The following is a 20,294-nucleotide window of genomic DNA, read 5'->3' as shown; positions in this document are numbered from 1 at the left end:
AGGGGCTGGGGAGCAAAGCGTGAGCGCGTCACTCGGGGCCCGCACAGCCCAGCGGCAGGGACAGGAGCCGCACGTCATCAGTCGCGCTGGCGGGCAGCGCGCTCTGCCAGCAGCTGAGGCTCCGGGAACGCGCGGATGTTGACACCGGGCCGCCCAGCAGGAAACCAGTCCCGGGCTGGGGACGGCGTCTCCGCCGACACACCTGTGGGGCGGAACTCGCGGAAGGCGGAACTCAGAGAGCGCGGACTCAGCGGGCGCAGGGGAACGCTTCCGTGGGCGCTCTGCCGGGCTGTTCCGGAGTCAGCGGCGGAAGGGGCGGGGTGGGCCGGTTCGGGATCCGCGGCGCGCGCGGCCGCGTGCTCCTGCGAGTGCGGGCAGCGCTGCTCCAGCTTGGGGATGTCGCGTGAGGGCAGCGCGCTCTTCGCGGGCTTCCGCGCGCTCGGCCTTTACTCCAACCACCTGCCCCACGTGCTGCGCTACCACCGGCGCCACCGCGAGTTCTACCTGGTCACCGCGGCGGGGCGCAGCTTCCACACCTACAACGTGAGTGATGACCCCCCCCCCCCCCCGACGGCGTGAGCGGTCCCCAGCCCCGGTGGGTGACCTGCTCCTGCTCCCGGTGGCGAAAAAGTGAAGCTAATGCTGGGCCAGGCGTGAGCGAACCTTTTACCTCAGGCCCCACTTTTCGTCCCTGCGATTAGGAAACACCCCCCCCCCCCCGTCCTAATGTAACCCGAACCGCAGGAAGTGTCAGTGATGCTCGTGTGGAAATCATAAAATAAAAAAGTCGTTTGGCACGTGTTAAGAAAACAAGTCTGCAGAATGTAAAAACTTCATTGGTTGGTATATAAATGCGAATACACGGACATGCTAACAAAACAGAGGAGCAGTCCAGTAGCGCTTCAGAGACTAACAAAATAATTTATTAGGCGATGAGCTCTCCTGGGACAGAGCCACTTCTTCCCGTCATAGCCGTCTGGTATGGTATGGCTATGATGGGAAGAACTGGGTCTGTCCCAGGAAAGCTCATCACCTAATAAATTATTTTGTTAGTCTTTAAAGTGCTACTTGACTGCGTTTTTGTTCTGATAGAACACAGACTAACGTGGCTAAATCTCTGTCACTATTCAGACATACAAAGTCACATATTTCATCCTTTTTAAAGAAATGGACGAGCCTGAGACCCAGCAGCTGATCCTGCTGCTCCCCCTTATGAAATTTCACACCCCTTGAGGGGGCTCACCCTCACTTTGCTCACCTCTGTTCAGGGCTACATTAGCAGGCGTGTTGTAAGACACAAGAAGTAATTCTTCCCGTGTTTCCTGCAGAGACTTCCGTTAGAGTATTGTGTCCAGTTCTGGACCCCCCATTTTGGGAAAGATGTGGAAAAATTGGAGGAAGTCCAGAGCAGAGTAACAAAAATAAAGATCTAGAAAACATGACCAAGGAATAAAGATTGAAAAAAATAGGTTTGTTTAGTCGGGGGAACAAAACAGTTTTCAGGTATACACCACATTGTTTCAAGAGGAGGGCGAAAAATTCTCCTTAACCTATAGGAAAAGGATAAGAAACAGTGGTCTTAAACTGCAAAAAGAGAGGTTTTGGGTAGACCTTAGGAAAAGCTTCTTAACTACCAGAGTGGTTAAATACTAGAATAAATTACCTATGGAGTTTGTGGAATTGCTATCATTGGTGATACTTGTCAGGGATGGACTAGATCAGGGGTCAGCAACCTTTCTGAGGTGGAGTGCCAAAATTTAACATCTACATATGGTCCAAGTGCTGGAGATACTTTTTAAGTCACTAAGGCTACGTCTACACTGAGAAAAAACTCTGAAATGACCATGCCAATGGCCAAATCAAAGAATACTAATGAGGCACTGAAATGAATATTCAGTATATCATTAGCAGGCTGCTGGCTGCGGCACTTCGAAATTGCCATGTTTTGCTTGCATGCGGCTCGTCCACATGGGGGTCCTTTTCGAAACGACCCTGCAAACATCTAAATCCCCTTATTCCTGTCAGGATGCTTGCAGGGTCCGTTTGAAAAGGACCCTCATGTAGACGAGCTGCGTGCGAGCAAAACATGGTGCCATGGTCAGCAGCAATATAATGAGGCACTGAATATTCATTTCAGCACCTCATTAGTATTCTTTGATTTGACGATTAGCATGGCTATTTCAAAGTTTTTTCCAAGCGCAGACATGACTTAATAGTCTTACTGACAACAGCTTCATTAACAAATTAAGATGCAGAGGTTTATCGTTCGGACACTGGGGAATCTTACTCTTTGTCTGTGTCTACACTATCCAAAAACTTCGAAATGGCCACGCAAATGGCCGTTTCGAAGTTTACTAATGAAGCGCTGAAATACGTATTCAGCGCCTCTTTAGCAGGCGGGCGGCCGCGGCGCTTCGAAATTGACGCGGCTCGTCCAGCCAGGGCTCCTTTTCAAAAGGACCCCACCTACTTCGAAGTCCCCTTATTCCTATGAGCAGATGGGAATAAGGGGACTTCGAAGTAGGCGGGGTCCTTTCAAAAAGGAGCCCCGTCGGGACGAGCCGTGCGGCGGTGAGGCGCGTCAATTTCGAAGTGCCGCGGCCACCCGCATGCTAATGAAGCGCTGAATATGCATTTCAGCGCTTCATTAGTAAACTTCGAAATGACCATTTGCGTGGCCATTTCGAAGTTTGGGGCTAGTGTAGACACGGCCTTTAACAGGTCAGAATGGAATATGAAGACATCAAATACAAATTCATTGTTAGGGCAGTTACGGATTTTGAATGTTAGGCAGTGATTCTGTTATTACATTTGTATCATAGCCTCGCATAAAGCCTTACGATAAATGCTATAGTTGTGGGTAAGAGATGTACAATGGACCAAATTGGGGAATGATTCCAAAAGCAAATAAAGTGTTAAAGGAACAGTTCAACTATGTGTGAAACCAGAAAATAAATGACCAACCTTGTGGCAGCAGGGGCCCTGGTCTCTCCCTCCCTTCCCCCTCTGTGCTGCAGAGGGGCCAGTAGAGGCTCCAAGGCTGGCCCTGACCCTAGCCCCTGCCCCACAGATGCAGTTTGGCCCTAATGCAAGGTCCCAACTGCATGAGGGGAGAAGAGGTGGGGCTGAACTCCCGCCATGTGCCATTGAAAATTCTCTTGTGTGCCACTCTTGGCACACTTGCAGGGGGTTGCTGACCCCAGGTCTAGATGGTGCTTGGTTGTGCAGTGAGCACAGGGGACTGCATTTGAGAACCTCTTCAGGTTCCTTCCAGTTCTAGTATTCTATGATACTATGAGTTCAATACACTGCTGTTCATGAGATCATGTTGTTAGTTCATCACCTGTATTTATATAACTATTTATTTATTCATGAAACTGTCTGGGAATCTGATGTCGTCCTGTTTGAAAAATTTGCCAAGTAATTAAGGCAAAGAAACTATATATGATTAGTCAAGCACTAGAATGAGTAAATAAGCAAGATGTAAACTTTTGTGAACAATTATGGTGCTGAAATGCATGAATATGAGCTATTCCCAGATGATGTAACACTGAAGGCACGAGGGAATATTTTCCTACTTTTAATTAAATAATTGTTTCTTCCATAAACTACTATGTTGAAAGTGGGTGCTTGGTTTAATATGCTCGCCTAACTTTCATCCCTGAAGATCATGGTGCAGGATTGCATTCACATATCTTCGCTACTGCCCCAAACCAGGGTAGATGAGTGATTCTTTTTTTTTATTTTAAGAAAAAAATTTTAAAATCTGATTTTATTAATTATACTTTTTTTAATTTTGTCATTTAAATTATAATTTCTCTTTTAGAATTGCTTAAAATGAAAACATTCATATTAAATTCAGATAACAAACTTCTGGTAATCATTTGAAACATTAAGGTAAAAATAAACATGCTGAGTTTGTGAGCTTCTGTCAAAAGCTTTGTATTAAAAGCTGCTTTTCTATATAAGGAAGATATTAGGGAAAACATGTTTGAGGCCAGGACTGAAAAATATAAATATTACACATAGCCCATAGACTGTATTAAGGGTTGATCCTGTGGTGGGAACCAGGGGCTGTGGTAATGAATGGAAGAGACTGGTGATGTAATTTTGAAGAGATTTAGGCAAACAGGCACTTAAACTCTAGTCACTTTCATTTTGACGTACTTGCAATAAACCATTTAGTCATAAGTGAAACATGTTTTGGTAAGAGAAGTTTGTGTGCAAAACATTTAATATTTTGTTTAATAAAAATACATTTTGTATGCTGTTTTGTTTACTTATGTTCCAGTTATCATCCTAATTTAGCTTAATGCAGATAATGACCAAAGTTAATTGTCTAGTAAATAAGCAATATATACTGACCATTTTCTAACATAATAAAAACGTACAGTTAGTAAGAATCTAAAAATGCTGAAGTAAAGGTGTATAACTTAGTATATCTTACAAAGTAGCAAAAAGATGTACTGAAATTCTGTTTAGTTGTAAATCGACATGCATTCTCATGAATTAATACAACTTCCAAGCAGCCTTCTTTAGAAAATAACTGAAATACAATTGGAAATGTTAATTAAAATCCATAAAAATTGAGGCTTTCCATTTGGTGACTTAAACATGATTTAAATTGTTGATTTTTTAACAGACTTGATTTAAATCAAACTACCACACAGACCAACTTGATTGTTTCTACTCAGCAAAGTCCAATTATGCAGGGTAATAAATGTGTGTTTCAGGTCAGAACTCTGGTTTGTGGATATAGTAGTTTGAGAAAATTGCAAAGATCACCTGCTGTATGACTCCAGTTTATGGTCTGAAATCTTTAAAAATGTAAGCAAATCTGTAACTTTAATGTGATCATTAATGCCATACATTTTAATAGGGCTACTCATATTAAAGGTAAAGTTATGCATGTCTTTGCAGGGTGAGACCTATGTCATCCTAATAAGTTTTACCACGTTTATAGGAGTAGAAAACATGCTTTGCAAGAACAAATTTACGATAATAGAGTATGTTTGTCTGTCATTAAATAGCATCAAAATACAACTTTTCATTAATACTTGAATTTATACATTGTTAGCCAATGGCCGGGTAATGAGTGGTCTGTGAGCCTAATTACAGCTGAGTCTTTAACTGCTAGGACCGGCAGTCCCTTCGCAGCGGGCAGCCAAAGTGGCTCATGGATGCCCCAGAGAGCTACCCGAGTCTTTAACTGCTAGGACAGACTGTCCCTTCACAATGGGCAGCCAGGGAGGCTGACGGGTGCCCCAAGAGTCTGCTCTGTGGAGGCAGCACGACTCAGCGCTCATCTTTTACTACACCTTACCACTGACCAGGCTGATAAAGCCAAGCGGCTAAGGTTCTTTGTTTGTGTTTGGCCGAGTTACAGTAACTGGAAGGAGTCAGACTGAAAGCTTAAGTGGTTGCTATTTATTGAAAGCAGAAACAAGAATCTTAATGGTTACAAGGTTATTGCTTTATCTTCTTAACTACTAGTAGGACGAGACATATGACATGCCAATTAGATTACAAGTGAAAAGTTACCCATTTGAGGACCAGATGCCTCAGCCTAAAGAGCTCTTACTATTAAATGTGCACAAAAGTACATTGCAGGTATAATTCTCACCCCTGCGTCCTTTGACTCCTGGCATAGCCAGCGTCGTTCACAGAATCCCTTGGGTAGAACAATGCGAGGAGGGTGTCCCCTGGGTCCTCGGGAGGCAGAGACCTTACCCGACCAGCAGGTATAGGTAATTGGAGCTCAGTTAGAGTGGTCTGCCGGGCCCTTCTTTATACCCCTTGGGTCACACACATTCTTCCTTATCTAAAGGTACCAATTATGCTGGTTCGTCTTTGTGACGCCAGTTCTTACAGGGCAGTTGCAATTTAATTTACCCTTGTAAGATAGAGATAACTAAATCATTAAAACAGGACATTCTTTTCGTATGGGCGGGAGAGTCTTCTTCTGGGATGACGTGTGAGCATATCAATTATCAGTACCAGCCAAGGGCAGTTTGAGGCCCTGTGGTCAACAGCTAGCCTGTTAGCCCCCTTGTCTGTATTCTTCAGTCCAGGGTCATGCTGACACAGCACATGTGTGTTTTGAAGCATCAAAAGACTGGGCTTGAGATAAGCACATCTGTGCTTTCAAACATTCTAAGACTGTGCTGTTTCTTTGTGCTTGGTGCTCAGAGGCACCTAAAAGGGGCAAGATGGAGTAGAGCAGGGGGATTCTGTCTGGCTACATACATACAACTAAAACTTTTCGGAATATCATACATCTTACTTTTCAAGTTAATGTTTAAATCTAGAAACTGTAACACACTCCAGGTCTTGATGTAATAGGTGCTAAAGTAATTTGCAGAGGATAGTTTAGAATGAAGCAGGAGCAGTGAATGACATGGAAACAAAAAGGACTTAATGCAAGGAAATTAGATGTGTACTTATAAGACTTCTCAAATGCTAAAGTTAAGCACATGGTCAAGGCTGTGCTGAAAAGAAGCCAGTTTCTTTATGTGGCTTGAGCTGAGTGTCAGTGGGAACATGGCTTCCTGAGGAATTGTACTATCAAGCCAGAAGGCTATAGATGAGACAGAACAGTATCTGAGGCTGGGGCTAGATCCACAGTGGCACTTAAGATTTGTAACGGTCAGCATTGCAGTATTATCTGGTGGAATCCACAGCCTCTTAGTACACCTAGGTTACTTGCACAATGCATGAGCAGAATTAAGTGCCTAAGAAAAGCCAGCATGCTAGTTAATAAGAAATGCTGAGCAGGGGATACATCATATATGTTACCCTTCCTCCAGACCAGTCTCCACTTCGTCTGGAATATTCTCCTGGAGTTAAGTACCTAAGCTATTCCTTGCAAAAATGATGGAGGAGGTGTTACATCCCTCACAACTTTCTACCCAGGTTAAGAGCACTTATGTGGCATATTAGGGGCCTATTTCAAATTCTTCCCACATGAATGTGTTGGGGAGAAGTGGGTATCTAGCCTGCGTTTTCCGCATCCCAGGTTAGTACTTTCATCACTGGCCTAAAAATGTAGAGTGATGCCATCTCTTACACTTTCCCCTCCATTTTTTTGTGTTGACTTTGGTGTATTAGAGAAACCTGCCCACTAGTTTAGAACCTGTGGCTGTGATAGGTGGGGGAGTGCTTTGTTTGAGGATTTCAGCGGGTCTTAGGCATGCAGTGGGCATTTTGGCATCTACACTGAGGCGACTTGCCATGTACTTGCTGGCAGAAAATTAGGTTCCTGTGGAACTTTAACTGTGGAAATTAGGCATCTGGAGTCTTAGGTGCCTACATATTTAGATGGCAGCTTAGCAGGTGTTTTGGGGATCTCAGTTGTCCCTAAATAGTGTTTTTGGGAGTGTTGAAGATATTTGTACACACATACCACCCAGCACATTTGTACATATATACCAGCCCTTTGCAGATGTTTTATAGCCACAGGATTTTCTTGTGGATTTTGGTGTGTCTGTAGGTAAGGACCTAGTCAGTCGTGGAAAAGAACAAACCTTGATTCCCTGATGACAATTATGGAGAAGCTCAGTTGACTGGCAATGTGATTGTACGCTTTGGTTTTTAGTCAGCCCATACCTCTAAAGTGAAGGAGGACCTTTTTCATACATAGTTTGGAATTGCTTCTTGCATGCTGGATTGGTATTTGTATGAAACTAAAGGTGGAAAACCACTAAAGATCCATTTTTATTTTACAGGTAAAGAAGCTTGGTATAGTTGCTGTTAGTAAGTATACAATTATATATCATGCAGATTACACTTTTTATAGACACAAATTGTGTAATGGGAAACAAATCTATAATTATATCAAAGTATGTTTAAAATTATGATTGCAAAATCAAGGACTTAATCAGGAAATGCCTGTGCTACCTTACTGTGTGCCATTGGTATATACAGGTTAGGTCTCTAGAGTCTGGACTTCCGTAGTCTGGCAACATCTCTGGTCCAGCATCCCTGTGGGTGTCACCGGGCTGGAGCACTCATGGACCAAAGACAGGCTCCATGCTCAGCAACTCCTCCTTTGACCTCCCAGAGCTTTCAGAGCACCACACACAGCTCATTTGCAGTGCTCGAGGAGCGGGCTTAGGGGGATGCTCAGGGGAAGAGATAGGGTGGCTATGGAGCCCGATGGGGCTGCAATCCTAGCCCCCAGCTCTGGGGCTTTGCAGCCACCCTGCGTCTTACCAGTGCAATTTCCCCCTCTCTAGTGCCACTTGGTCAATGCCAGGACCTCTGCTGTTCCTGGAGTGGGCCCCACAGCTGGTGGCAGCACATGGGCCAGCATGGACCTCCCTGGTCTGGTAAATTCCCTGCTTTCGGATTGGCCAGGTCCTGAGGCTGCTAAATTAGGAAGGTACAACCTGTATTATGGTAACATCTTTAATTAGATGACAACATACTATAATTTTCCACAGAACCCTCCTTGTTCAGTGAATGGGTAGGTATTGAAGATTTCTCAACTTACACATTCAGCGTGACCCCAAAGTTTTACATAGCATGATATTTAAACCAAGAACAAAAAACTGATGTACTTATTTCACCATGGCTATTGCTATGGAGCTGTTACTGTAGTGTTTCTGTGCTTCTCCGTATTAATGAATTTATCTTCACAGGTAGTGATATCTCTGTTTTACGGATTGAATGCTGAGGCACAGACGTTTAAGGCCAAAGTTGCCAAAAGCATCTACTAATTTTGGTGTTTAAAAATCACACCTCACATAGAAGAGTACGCAGCAGTTTTATAGTACTTCATATCTTCAGTGGACTTAGCCAGTTGGCTTCAGTTATACTGGGGTTCTCAGCTTTTCTACAAGTCTAAGTACAGGTGTCTAACTTGGGAACTGAGAAAATGAGGAATATACAGTTAGAGGCCGCTTATGAAAGGTTGGCTTTAAGTGATTTGTCTGGCATCCCAAATGAACTGTGTATCAAAGGAAGGGGTCGAATCCAGTTGTTTAGGGTGGCATTCGTTTGCCGTAACAATGAACCATAGTTTCTCTTCCGCAGTTGCCTGCTCCATTCACTATGCATTGTTGAGCATTTCCAACAAATAAAGCAGGGGTCCAATATACAACAAATTAATTATTCAGCCTTGATTAATTCCTTGAATTCCATCCATCCTGCTCACCGAAAGTGGCATGGGTCCTGTGGGAGGAAAAAAAACTAGTATACGATCGTATGTTTAAAGACAGTACTCTAATGAATATATGGACCTGGGGTTCTGATTAAGGATGTGGAGGTAATGCTGGTGTTCTTTTAAAAATGTCTACCCGAAGGAGACACTTAGCATGGAAAATTTCAGTCCAAGTGATTTATGGTTAGCAAAGGGCTTAGCCATCAAAACTGGGGGTTTATAATGGGGTGTGTCAAATGGCCATAAGACGAAATGACAAATATAAAAATATGTTTTTGTGTCACTTGTATTACAAGCAACAGTCTTAAAATGCATTCAGTTTTTTTACAAAAGCTGTTCTTCTGCTGTCAGAGGTTTGAAAATGTTATTTTTGGGTAGTTTCTGCCATGTGTTACGGAGCCCTATTTTGAAAGTTATTTCATACCCCAATTTGCAGCATTTCCTACGTATGTTCTCATTTTGTTCACTACTAGGAAAAAATTTCTCATAATTGAGCCATGTATTGCATAAAGACAGTATTTGATAATCTGTTTTCTTCCTAATGTAGCTTAAATTATTGTTGGTAAGTTACAGCGCTGAATGTATTGATAAGTTGTAAGGCATTCTCTTTTTATTGTGAAAATTTGTCTAGCTTATTCCTCTCTTTATTCATAGGTAATGCTTTATTGCAAGACATCACTTGTTTGGCTGCAGACAGAATGTTGGTCTTTGCTTCATATGGCAATCTTCTCCATGCTTTCGCCCGCAACAAAGAGGTTTTTATCACTTATTTGTTGCCCTAAGCCATTATCAGTATATTTTCTACTTAAATAACATATCAATATCAATAGTAGTTTGATTTTATGAGTTTTAGGAATTCTGTACAACGCTCAGCAATAACAACGAGTAAGTTAAAATAAAAAGATTTAAGGACAAATTCTACAAAGTTTGGGCTGTGACATTTATAAAATGACCACACTCTGATTTAAAAAAAAATATTCAGGGAATAAAAGTTAAAATATAATTAAAATTATGACAAAAAGCATTTGCTAAATGCAGTTTCTCAATACCAAGGAAACTATCATAAATGAAACCTTGTTTTTATTTACTAGAGAAAATACGGTATAAAGTTGTGTCTAAACAGGTTTATATTACAGGTAGTTGCTATCATTCAAGTAATATACTAAAGATTATTGGAATAAGGGAACAATTTTACTAAAATGTGTATTTGGAAACCGTAGGTTGTTCATATATATGACGGTCACAAAGGAGAAATTCACCTTTTGCAGCCATTTGGTGATCATGTCATCTCTGTGGATATTAATAATGTTCTTATTGTTTGGGATATACAGTCAGAAGGTAAGTCATTTTCTCCTTCTGTAACTGTCCAAACTGTATCTGTGATATGTGATACAAGCAGTAAGCATTTTCTAACGTTAGGCAGATTGTTTGATGCTTATGTCAAAGTTCTTAATTTTCTTGAGGCAAAAATAAAACAGTTGTTGCATTAACATGTGCAGTCCTGATCCCGCAGTGAGCCTCTTTGGTGGACCTCTGCACCCATTCAAAGCTCCTTTGACTTTGGGAGAAATAAGAGTTGGGGAGGGGCATTTGGGTGCAGATGTCTACTCATAAATAACTCCTATCTGTTAGTATGCCCTTTGCTCATGAGAGTTGTGGTGAAGGAGGCTTGGTGTCTCGTGAAGTCCTAAAATGTCCCCTGTCCCTCTGTTTGGCTCTGGGTATGGCTTGGAGGTTACATGCTTTTTTTAGGAGCAGAATATGATTGAGTGCCTGTGGTTATTCTTTTAATTGTGTCAGTAGCCTTACATGCTATTGAATGAATAGGTTTGAGAGGATTGTATTTGTATTGATAAATTTTAGTTTTACCATATGTGCACAAACCATGTTAAAGAAATATTATATTTCAGTTCACCTCAGATAAATGCTGTAGTGCAGACTCTTCGTTGTGAAAGTGCAAGTTTCAAAGGTAGAATTTTTTTGTTACAAAACTGCACTCAAAAGTAAAATAATCTGAAACTTTAGAGTGTATAAATCCATTTGGTTCCACTTCTTATGCAGCCTACAGATAAGACAAACAAATTTACATTTACAGAAAATATTGTAAACAAGAAACAGGCAGTATTGTCACTTGAAAGTGAAAATAGGTGATGCATGGCACTTCTGTGGTTAGAGATGCATGGCAAGGTATGTAGACGCCAGACATGATAAACATTTACATGTCCCTTCCTGCTTCAGCCACCATTCCAGAGGACTAGCTTCTTCACTGATGTTTGTTTTAAATAAAGTGTGTTAATTAAATCTGTGACTGAACTCTTCGAGGGAGAATTGTCTGTCTCCTGTTCTGTTTTACCTGCATTCATCCATATATTTAATCTGAAAGCAGTCTTGGATGAGGACCGAGCACACATTCATTTTAAGAATACTTTCACAGCAGATTTGACAAAACGTGAAGAAAGTACCAATGTGAGATAGATATTTGACTGGAGATCCAAAATCTGAGAGGGATGAGATGTGGAGCATGCTCCACGAAGCCTAAAAGAGCAAGACTCTGATGCCAAAACTGCAGAATCAAACCACTGAACAAGAAAATCAGTGTTCTGTTGGTGGCATCTGACTCGGATGATGAAAATGAACATGTCAGTCTGTTCTGCTTTTGATCATTGCCAAACAGAACCCATCGTCAGCAGGGACTCACGTTCTCTGGAATGTGTTAAGTGTGAAGGGACACATGAGTCTTCAGCATATCTGGCACATAAATATGCAGGCCGAGCCAATGAGTTTGCAGGCCCAAGGTGCCCCACTTATAGTAGGGCCAGGCCAGTGGGCGGTAGATGCTAGAGTCAAATGGAGCACGGGGCCTTGTAGACGCAGGGCCCAGTGCAGTGGCCTTGCCCTAAAGCCGACCCTTGCGAGGGGGCTGGAGCAGCCCCACTGCAGGCAGAGGGCTGCTTCAGCCCCGTGGGACCTGCCAGGGGCAGGGTACTCTAGCGAGCCGGGGCAGCTCTCGTCTGGAGCACTGCTGGCAGGGATGCTGCAGTTATTTAGAGCAGGAGCAGCACAGGTGGAGGCTCTCCAGCTTGGCTAGAGCAGCCCTGGTCCACAGCGGTCCCAGGAGCACTGTGGGGGCCTGGGGAACATTTTTATTTTTGAAAGCGTTTATTATTTATACCTAATTCTATATTTTAATGTTCAACTTTCATGATGGAGATTGCACTATAGTACTTGTATAAGGTGAATTGAAACATATTTATGTTTTTTTTTTTTACAGTGCAAGTACGTGTAATGAAAAATAAATATAGTGAGCACTGTGCACTTTGTAGTCTGCTTTAATAGAAATCATATATTATAAAGTACAGAAAACATCCAAAATATTTAAATAAATGATGATATTCTCTCGTTTAACTGTGTGATTAATCTGGCAATTAATTTTAAACATTTCACAGTCCTAATTTCAATAGTTGTAAAGCTTGAAATTCAAAAAAAGTTAAATGTTTTATGGTCATTGAACAATTGTCTGTGACTCCTCTCATCATTTCTGGCACTTTCAGGTATGAAATCACAGTTGTGAGGACTTTTTTTCATTTGTGCATGCAAAAGGTGGAACAATCAGTTTTTAACAATTTGAAAGGAATGGCTAACTTGGAGCATTTGTAATGACAACATACTATTGCTGTTTCTTATGTCTGCAGAAGAATACCTACAGCTGAATTTTGATAAGGCAGTTTTTGCTGCTTCTGCAATTATGCATCCAAGTACCTACTTAAATAAAATTCTTCTGGGCAGTGAACAAGGAAGCCTGCAGTTATGGAATGTGAAATCCAAGTAAGATATTTTATTGTTTAAGAACATTTCATTCTCCAGTTGGAGCTTTTACTCATTGTTTTAACATCTTTTAAATAAAGTGATCTCTTAATGCGAGTCAGTTTGCAGAGCCCCTGAGTGGTGTTTTCAGAAATGTAGTCAATGTAGCTGCTTCTCGCATGCGACTGAAAATGTTTTTCTTGCCAGGAATTTTTTGTTGTGACGTAACTGAAGTTATATAGGCTTTTTCAGTAGTCTTCTTTGCTTTCCTTTCCTTGAAGCTGATAGACCTCCTAGAGAAGAAAGTGTCTCTGGGCAGAGCTAAGGAAGTACTCTAGCTTCTTCTATGTCCAACAGCACTCAGTATTTTTACTTGTTTGCCCCAGGCAATGTGGCAGAGGAAGTAGTTGTAGAACTCTTCCCCTTTAAAGCTGTTGCCCAGCCACCCAATGAGCCCAGGAGAAGTAGAAAAGCATGTCTAGCTCAGTGCGAGGAGCTAAGTTTTGCATCCATTTTGCTGCTACAGGGTTTGGGATTGAGATCACTACTCACATCATGCCTCCTCATGGTCCATAACCAAGATTCAAGATGGGAAGAGACTTGCTGATTGCAGGTCCCAGCCCTAGTGTGTTGTTGTTTTTACATTGCCCCAGTTTGCCAGAATAGACATCTATGATGCCATTATGTGTTTTCAGTTGCAGAAGTTGTTGGAGTGGGGAAAGTTGCACATCACTGTTCTCCAAACTGCCATTTTCCAAAATAACTTGTACCCCGGGAAGGCCAAGTCGCATTGATTTTCCATAATCACGTTAACACAAACTATAGCTAAGCCATAACTGTGACCCCGTGGATTTCATAGGCTTTTCTGTCTCTTGTGTGCTGATTAGATCTGTGAATTCGTACGCTCACAAATCTGCTGACTGCTTAGCTGCACTCTTTGCCAAACCATAAAACTCCGTTGTGAGGAGAGTGAGTCCTCCTTTACAGACTTAACATTTTCTTCCCTTTTTCTTCTCATCTTGGACGGGCGGAAGCTATGCTTTATCTTAGGGCTTTCCATTCCTGTGTGGAGGGGGGCAGCATTTGGCCTTCAGGCTGAAACAGTAGCTGTATTTTGCATGCCGACTTGTCACTGCATTGGACATGTTCAAAATATCTTCACAACCAGACTTATGAATTTAAATTTTTAAAATAACTTAAATTCTTTAGAGACTGTGCTGGCCAAATAAATGTTAATCAGTGATTATATCTAGTTTTAATGAGTTATTTTTAATTTGTTTTATGTATGTTAACACTTACAATTATGGATTTAGTTTTAAGATTTATTTGTAATATCTTTTGGTTTTAACATAATGTCTTCCAGTTGAGTCACTATTAATAAGTGAAAGTAGCAATACTCAGGTAGCTCATGGAAAAGTTGGTTAGTTTTTTCCAACTGTAGAGTGGGTATATCTATCTAGTCATCTTACACACACACACACTCTCTCTCTCTCTCTCTCTCTCTCTCTCTCTGAAAATACATGACTGTAGTTCATGAGCATTTACACTTGTGTACTCAAAAACAATGAGAAGTCCTGTGGCACCTTATAGACTAACAGTTATTTATCTGTTAGTCTATATGGCGCTTCACGACTTCTCTGTTTTTGTGGATGCAGACTGACACGGCTACCCATCTGACACTTGTATTCTGTTATTTGAAGGTTTTGTTCCTATAGCAATTATTTATTTTCAATAATATCATTACTTTGTATTTTTATTCAAGGTGGCTATATGGTGATATATATGATGTACAAAAACTAGTAACAAGATTAAAATATCAAAACAAAAAGCAGTCAAGTAGCACTTTAAAGACTAGCAAAATGGTTTATTAGGTGAGCTTTCGTGGGACAGACCCACTTCTTCAGACCATAGCCAGACCAGTGGTCTGGCTATGGTCTGAAAAAGTGGGTCTGTCCCACGAAAGCTCACCTAATAAACCATTTTGCTAGTCTTTAAAGTGCTACTTGACTGCTTTTTGTTTTGATAGTGTATAGACTAGCACGGCTTCCTCTCTGTTACTGAGATTAAAATAGAATTTTTTCCTAGATTCCTTTTAAAACAAAGGTTGAGTAGGTGATTGCAGTTTGAAATTAATGCACTGTTTGCTGTAGTTTCAGAGTTCTTGCATATAGTTATGAACAAAATCAGAGATTACCTTTTAAAACCTTGATCTTGTAGCCAGGTGTCAACTTCAGTGCTTAATTGATTTATAAAATCTTGTGGAATCAGTGGGACTATTTGAGGTAAGCAGCTGCAAAACTGAATACCAAGTTTAAGTGAATCTGCCTCGTTTAAAAAAAGTAAATGATTTTTGTTTAGCATGCAAAACTAATCATTTAGTAGAATTATTTGATAACTAATGAACACAGCCAAACTTTATTTTAGCAGAATGCAAGAGACTGATGACATAATTTAGGAGACTGCATCGTTTTGAAGAGATTTAGGCAAATAGACAAACTCTAGTCACTTTCATTTTGACATATTTGCAATAAACCATTTAGTCATAACTTTGAAACCTGTTTTGGTAAGAGAAGTTCGTGTGCGCAAAACACATAATATTTTTATTGGTGCTTACATGAAAGCACATTTTCTTAGCCAGGTCATTTTAAAGTTATTAATGCTTCATAATGCATCTTTGTGCTTCAGGCAGTATAAAACCAGAAGCTTATGTACAGTTACCTTTGCACTCAGGTTTACCACTGGTCTGTCTGAAAATAGTCTCATCCTGAAGACAGAATGCACCAATTAAATTTAATTGTTAGCTTTTCAATATAATCATGTTATCCTAATTTTTTATTCCACAGATTTCATTTTAATGTACATTCCTAGCCTTCATTCTCTGTCATATTACTACTTTCTAAATGTACTGGCTAAATGTTCATTTTGACATAGATTTTTTTTCTAAAGGTAACTTTTTAAACCACTTTCTTTTCTCAGCAAACTTTTATACTCATTTCCAGGATGGGGCTCAGGTGTGACAACCCTTGAACAGGTTAGTATTTTTGACAGTTCACTGGTATATAAAGGTAAATATAAAACCACAGTCAGTGTTGTCTAACATTCTTCTACAGTGCTATGGGTGCATATTGTGTACTGAAAGTACTGCTCTGAGCAGCACACAGTCTAGGGCACCAGCCCTGTAAACCCTTACTAATGCAAATAGCTTTCTTAACTTCACTGTGCTTACTCCAGTGAGTAAGGACTACTTTGGTGGCTGTTGAATACTGGAGTATGGTAGGTCAACTTAATTACGTTGCCAGTTTATGGCTTCGGAAATGTGTTGCTTTAGAAGAAATAGGAAGAAACCCTGAACTTGTCCCAAAATGAAAAGAACTACAACAAGAAAAACCCAGGGCACTGTTACAAACAAACTAAAAACAAATGCAGATGGTATCATTTAATACTAGCTATTCAAGCTGCCACAAACATTTTTAAATTTCGTATACATTTATTTTGTGTGACAGTATCACTTTGATGCCTTAGAATGGTCAAATACTCAATTATAGATTCAAGTATGTGATGATATGTAGTAAGAAACAAAGTGTAAGGTTTATTAAGTACCCAACTTTAGGTTAAACCATTTATTTTAGCCCAGGGATGTCCCAACCTTTTTCCATTGGGGTCACATGGCAATTTTTTGCATGTTCCAGGGCCCAAACACAAAATATCCCTAAACCGCCATCTGCCGCCCCCCAGGGTTACATCCATTGCAGCCCCAGACCACCCTCCTGCCGGTCATTAAACCAATTAAATTGAGTTCTACTTTCTACTCCAGTGTTTCTTGACATGCCCCCACTTTTTTTTTTTTTTTTTTTTTAAAAATAAAGTGCCCCTTTTAAAAAAAAATAAAGTAGATACCCACATCTACCCACAATTTTCAGACACACAAAATCCCCCATCCCCACTTCCCTCCTCCAGAGCTAGGCAGCCCCAGCCCTCTGCTTTAACCCAATCCCTCACACACACAGTCAGGCACACCCAGCTCCCCTGTTTAACTCAATTCTCCCCCTGAGCCACCCCTCCTCCTTGCTATAATCCAGTGCCAGCAACTAACCGGAGCCGCCGCCGTCCCCATCACTGCTGCCACACACTTCTCTCTCCAAGTGCTGGGGAGGGACACATGCGAAGACTGGCACACAGCACTCCTATGACTCTGACATTTTATTGCTCAAAGATCTGCATTCGGCTCCAGCATGCATACCCCTGCCACTTCTCTCTGCCCCTGCCAGACAGTACGGGAGTTGTAGGAGGAGTCAGGCAGCAGAGGTGAGAGCTGCAAATGGCTCTTTAAAAAGCCACATATGCCTCGGAGCTGCCCAGATGCCTTTTAAAAGTGGCACCACTGCTGGCTCCTTGGGCCAGATTCTGGCCCATGGGCCATGTGTTGAACACCCTTGTTTTAGACCTAAGCTTACTTTAATGTCAGACATACTGAGTTTTAACTTGCTGTACCTGTAACATGCTGGTTTAGGGAAAGCTTATGGAGCTGAAGTAGGTTACACTCAACTTGACATAATGTATTCCGTATAGAAATTAAGTTTGTGAAATGCAGCACTTAAATCAGAAAATGAGATTTTTCTGCATATTTTATACTGTGCAAAGTTTAGTTACATATCACATAAACTCATATTGTAAAACTAGTGCACGAGTTAGACAGTGTACAATGAACAAGGAACAGATGTGAAATTTACTAGACTTATTCAAACATTTTCAAGGGAAACATCCAGTACAGTTATCTACCAAAGTATTTTTTTAGGAAAAGTTAATTGCTTAAATTTATCTTAAATTATTTTTATATTATATTAATGCATTTCTCCCATTAGTTGCACATCTAAGAATTTCTTCCTACTTCGTTAAACACATGCTCCTGTGCACTGAAGGGTGAATGGCTCGGCTTTATACTAAAATCATGTCAAATCCGGTGATTTTAGTAGTTTCATTCTGACTTTATGCTGTGTAATTTTAAACTTACAGTAATTTTTGACTAAAACAGAGCCGAATCCCTGTGTAATTTGCTAAGAAGAAATACCTTATTTACTTTGCAAGTTTGCAAGTTACATTGCACTAAATGAAACAGGGATGTTCTAGTTGTAATGATAATAAATATATAATGTAGGTAAAGAGTATATCTTATTTTTAATAGGAAGAAATACGGAAGGATAGAGAAGAATCTGTATAATTTTTCCTCTTCTAATTTAACTGTCTTTCACAGGCACCAGCAGTTGATGTAGTTGCAGTAGGTCTTGTTTCCGGTCATATCATTGTGCACAACATTAAGTTTGATGAAACACTGATGAAATTTCAGCAAGACTGGGGTCCCATCACATCGATATCTTTCCGTACAGGTAAATTCCAGCAGTTTGATTAGTCATCTGCAGACTAAATTAAAATGATAACAGAAAAGTAGAAAACTGAAATATGTTTTTAGGTATTGTAGATAAACATTTGGGGTTGTCTTTTTTTTTTAAAGTTTTTAAAAATTAATAGTAATAAAGTTGTCATTTTCTTATGTGTTTGAAAAAATAGCAAATCTTGTTGATGTGTACTGCAACATTTTGACAATTTCATTAGTAGGAATCAACCGTAACTCAAAACAAAGCAATCTAGCAGTAGGGTTAAGAGTGGTCTTCAGTAAAGCTGATTTCGTTCTTGCTGCAAACTTGCATTCCTAAATTTGATTTTTTTATTTTAATATATCTAGCTCTTGGGCTTGTGAACTGAACATTGAAGCTGAGGCTACATTACAGTTATATTTGCATCCCGAAATAGACACCCTGAGGCCAAACACCGCACTCAAAATAGAGGTTCTGTTTTGAGCGTGGTATTTTGTTGCCGGTAACCCTTGTCATGCAAAATAGCCCCTTATTTCAAATCCTGGAGCAGTGTAGCCTGCACCAGGTTTGAAATAAGGGAGCTTGAAATAACTTAACGCAATTTTTGCACTGCAAATTGCTCAAGTTGTTTTGAGCCAGGGCTACAGTGTAGCCCTAGCCTGAAAGTGTAAGCTTGTCGGCAGGTACAATATCTTTCACTAAGCATGCTACCAGAAATTGTATCTGAGATGTGCAAGCAGCACCTTTTGCTGTCATTCATCTAATTCCAATATCTAAAAATAGCCGGTTAAATATCCGCGTTGGGGTTTCGTGCATCTTCCTCTGAAACATCCAGTAGTGACCATTGTCAGACCCAGATACTAAAGTAGATATACGTGGTCATATCTGATATTGAAAATCCTCTGGTGGTCTTACTGATGGTGCTGCGCCATTCTCTGTCTCTAGAATTAGGTCACTGTGATAAATGATTGTTTTAATTTTATGATCTGTTTAGTAATTAATTTTTTCCTCTGTGAGCCGTGGGAGTTTTTTGCTTACGTGGACTCTTTGAAAAGTTAAAAGTTTTGATTGAAAGCTGTAAACTATATGTAATCCAAGATTTTTATTTTTTATTTTCCATTTTGTCATTAGATGGCCATCCAGTCATGGCAGCTGGAAGTCCTATTGGACACATTGCGCTGTGGGATTTGGAAGAGAACAAGCTAATTAGTCAAATGCGAAATGCTCATTCCACAGCCATAGCTGGAATGTCATTTGTCCAGGGAGAGCCGCTTCTTGTTACTAATGGTGCTGATAATGCTATAAAGGTAAGCTATTTTTTACTACTACTGTTGTGCTATTTTTTTTAGCTAGTTGTTCTCCACTGTATGGATACTTGCATATACCGGGGTATGTCTTTTCAGTTACATCATTATATGCGGTTAACCTTGTTACTGAACATGAGAGGTGGTGGTTTCTCTTATTCAAATCTGTATTTTCATAGGAGTTTGTTTGCTGATGTTGCACTTTGAATTTCTTGAGCAGGTATGGATCTTTGATGGCCCGGGAGGTGGTGGTCGTTTGTTGAGGTGCCGAATGGGACATAGTGCTCCGCCAATAAAAATCAGATACCATGGGCAAAATGGACAACAAATTCTTAGTGCAGGTGGGAATCCTCTGCGCTTCTCATTTACTTGTGTTTGTTCCCCACTATTGTTAAATAAACTTCTCAGTTTGATGGCTAGCAATAAAACTATTAAGGTCCTTAATTTGATTTTGACAGTACATCCCAAATTATTGTATCTAATCTTTTAGGTATGTTAACCGTATTGATTCAGTCTTGGAGTGATTGCACATGTGCATCCCATGCTTGATGTCTGGGCCCAATGCCTTGTTATTGGAAAACTTTTTTCCCCTCAGCTGTATCTGCTGGGTGACTTGAGATGCCTCTGTTGCCATGGTGATCCTTTCAAGCACTT

General features: G+C 40.7%; 1 protein-coding gene across 2 annotated transcripts in view; it reads left to right on the top strand.

Moving 5' to 3' along the window:
* Window positions 1–330: 330 nt before the first annotated feature.
* WDR36 (WD repeat domain 36) overlaps window positions 331–20,294 on the top strand; it is a 58,195-nt gene continuing 38,231 nt past the window's right edge. Inside the window, exons 1-9 of one of the 2 annotated variants that reach the window (XM_074995235.1) lie at window positions 331–543; window positions 7,725–7,752; window positions 9,815–9,915; window positions 10,381–10,498; window positions 12,853–12,985; window positions 15,941–15,995; window positions 18,216–18,348; window positions 19,468–19,643; window positions 19,861–19,981. In XM_074995235.1, coding sequence (XP_074851336.1) covers window positions 397–543; window positions 7,725–7,752; window positions 9,815–9,915; window positions 10,381–10,498; window positions 12,853–12,985; window positions 15,941–15,995; window positions 18,216–18,348; window positions 19,468–19,643; window positions 19,861–19,981 — 1,012 coding nt within the window. In that variant the 5' untranslated portion in view covers window positions 331–396. Of the gene's footprint in view, window positions 544–7,724; window positions 7,753–8,322; window positions 8,381–9,814; window positions 9,916–10,380; window positions 10,499–12,852; window positions 12,986–15,940; window positions 15,996–18,215; window positions 18,349–19,467; window positions 19,644–19,860; window positions 19,982–20,294 lie in introns of those variants that run through there. The other variant, XM_074995236.1, reaches the window with a different exon arrangement.

This window comes from Carettochelys insculpta, chromosome 5 (genome assembly GCF_033958435.1).
Source record: "Carettochelys insculpta isolate YL-2023 chromosome 5, ASM3395843v1, whole genome shotgun sequence".
Taxonomy (NCBI): Eukaryota; Metazoa; Chordata; order Testudines; family Carettochelyidae; genus Carettochelys; species Carettochelys insculpta.
The sequence above is the reverse complement of the archived record's forward strand: the minus strand, read 5'-3'. Positions and strand labels throughout refer to the sequence as shown.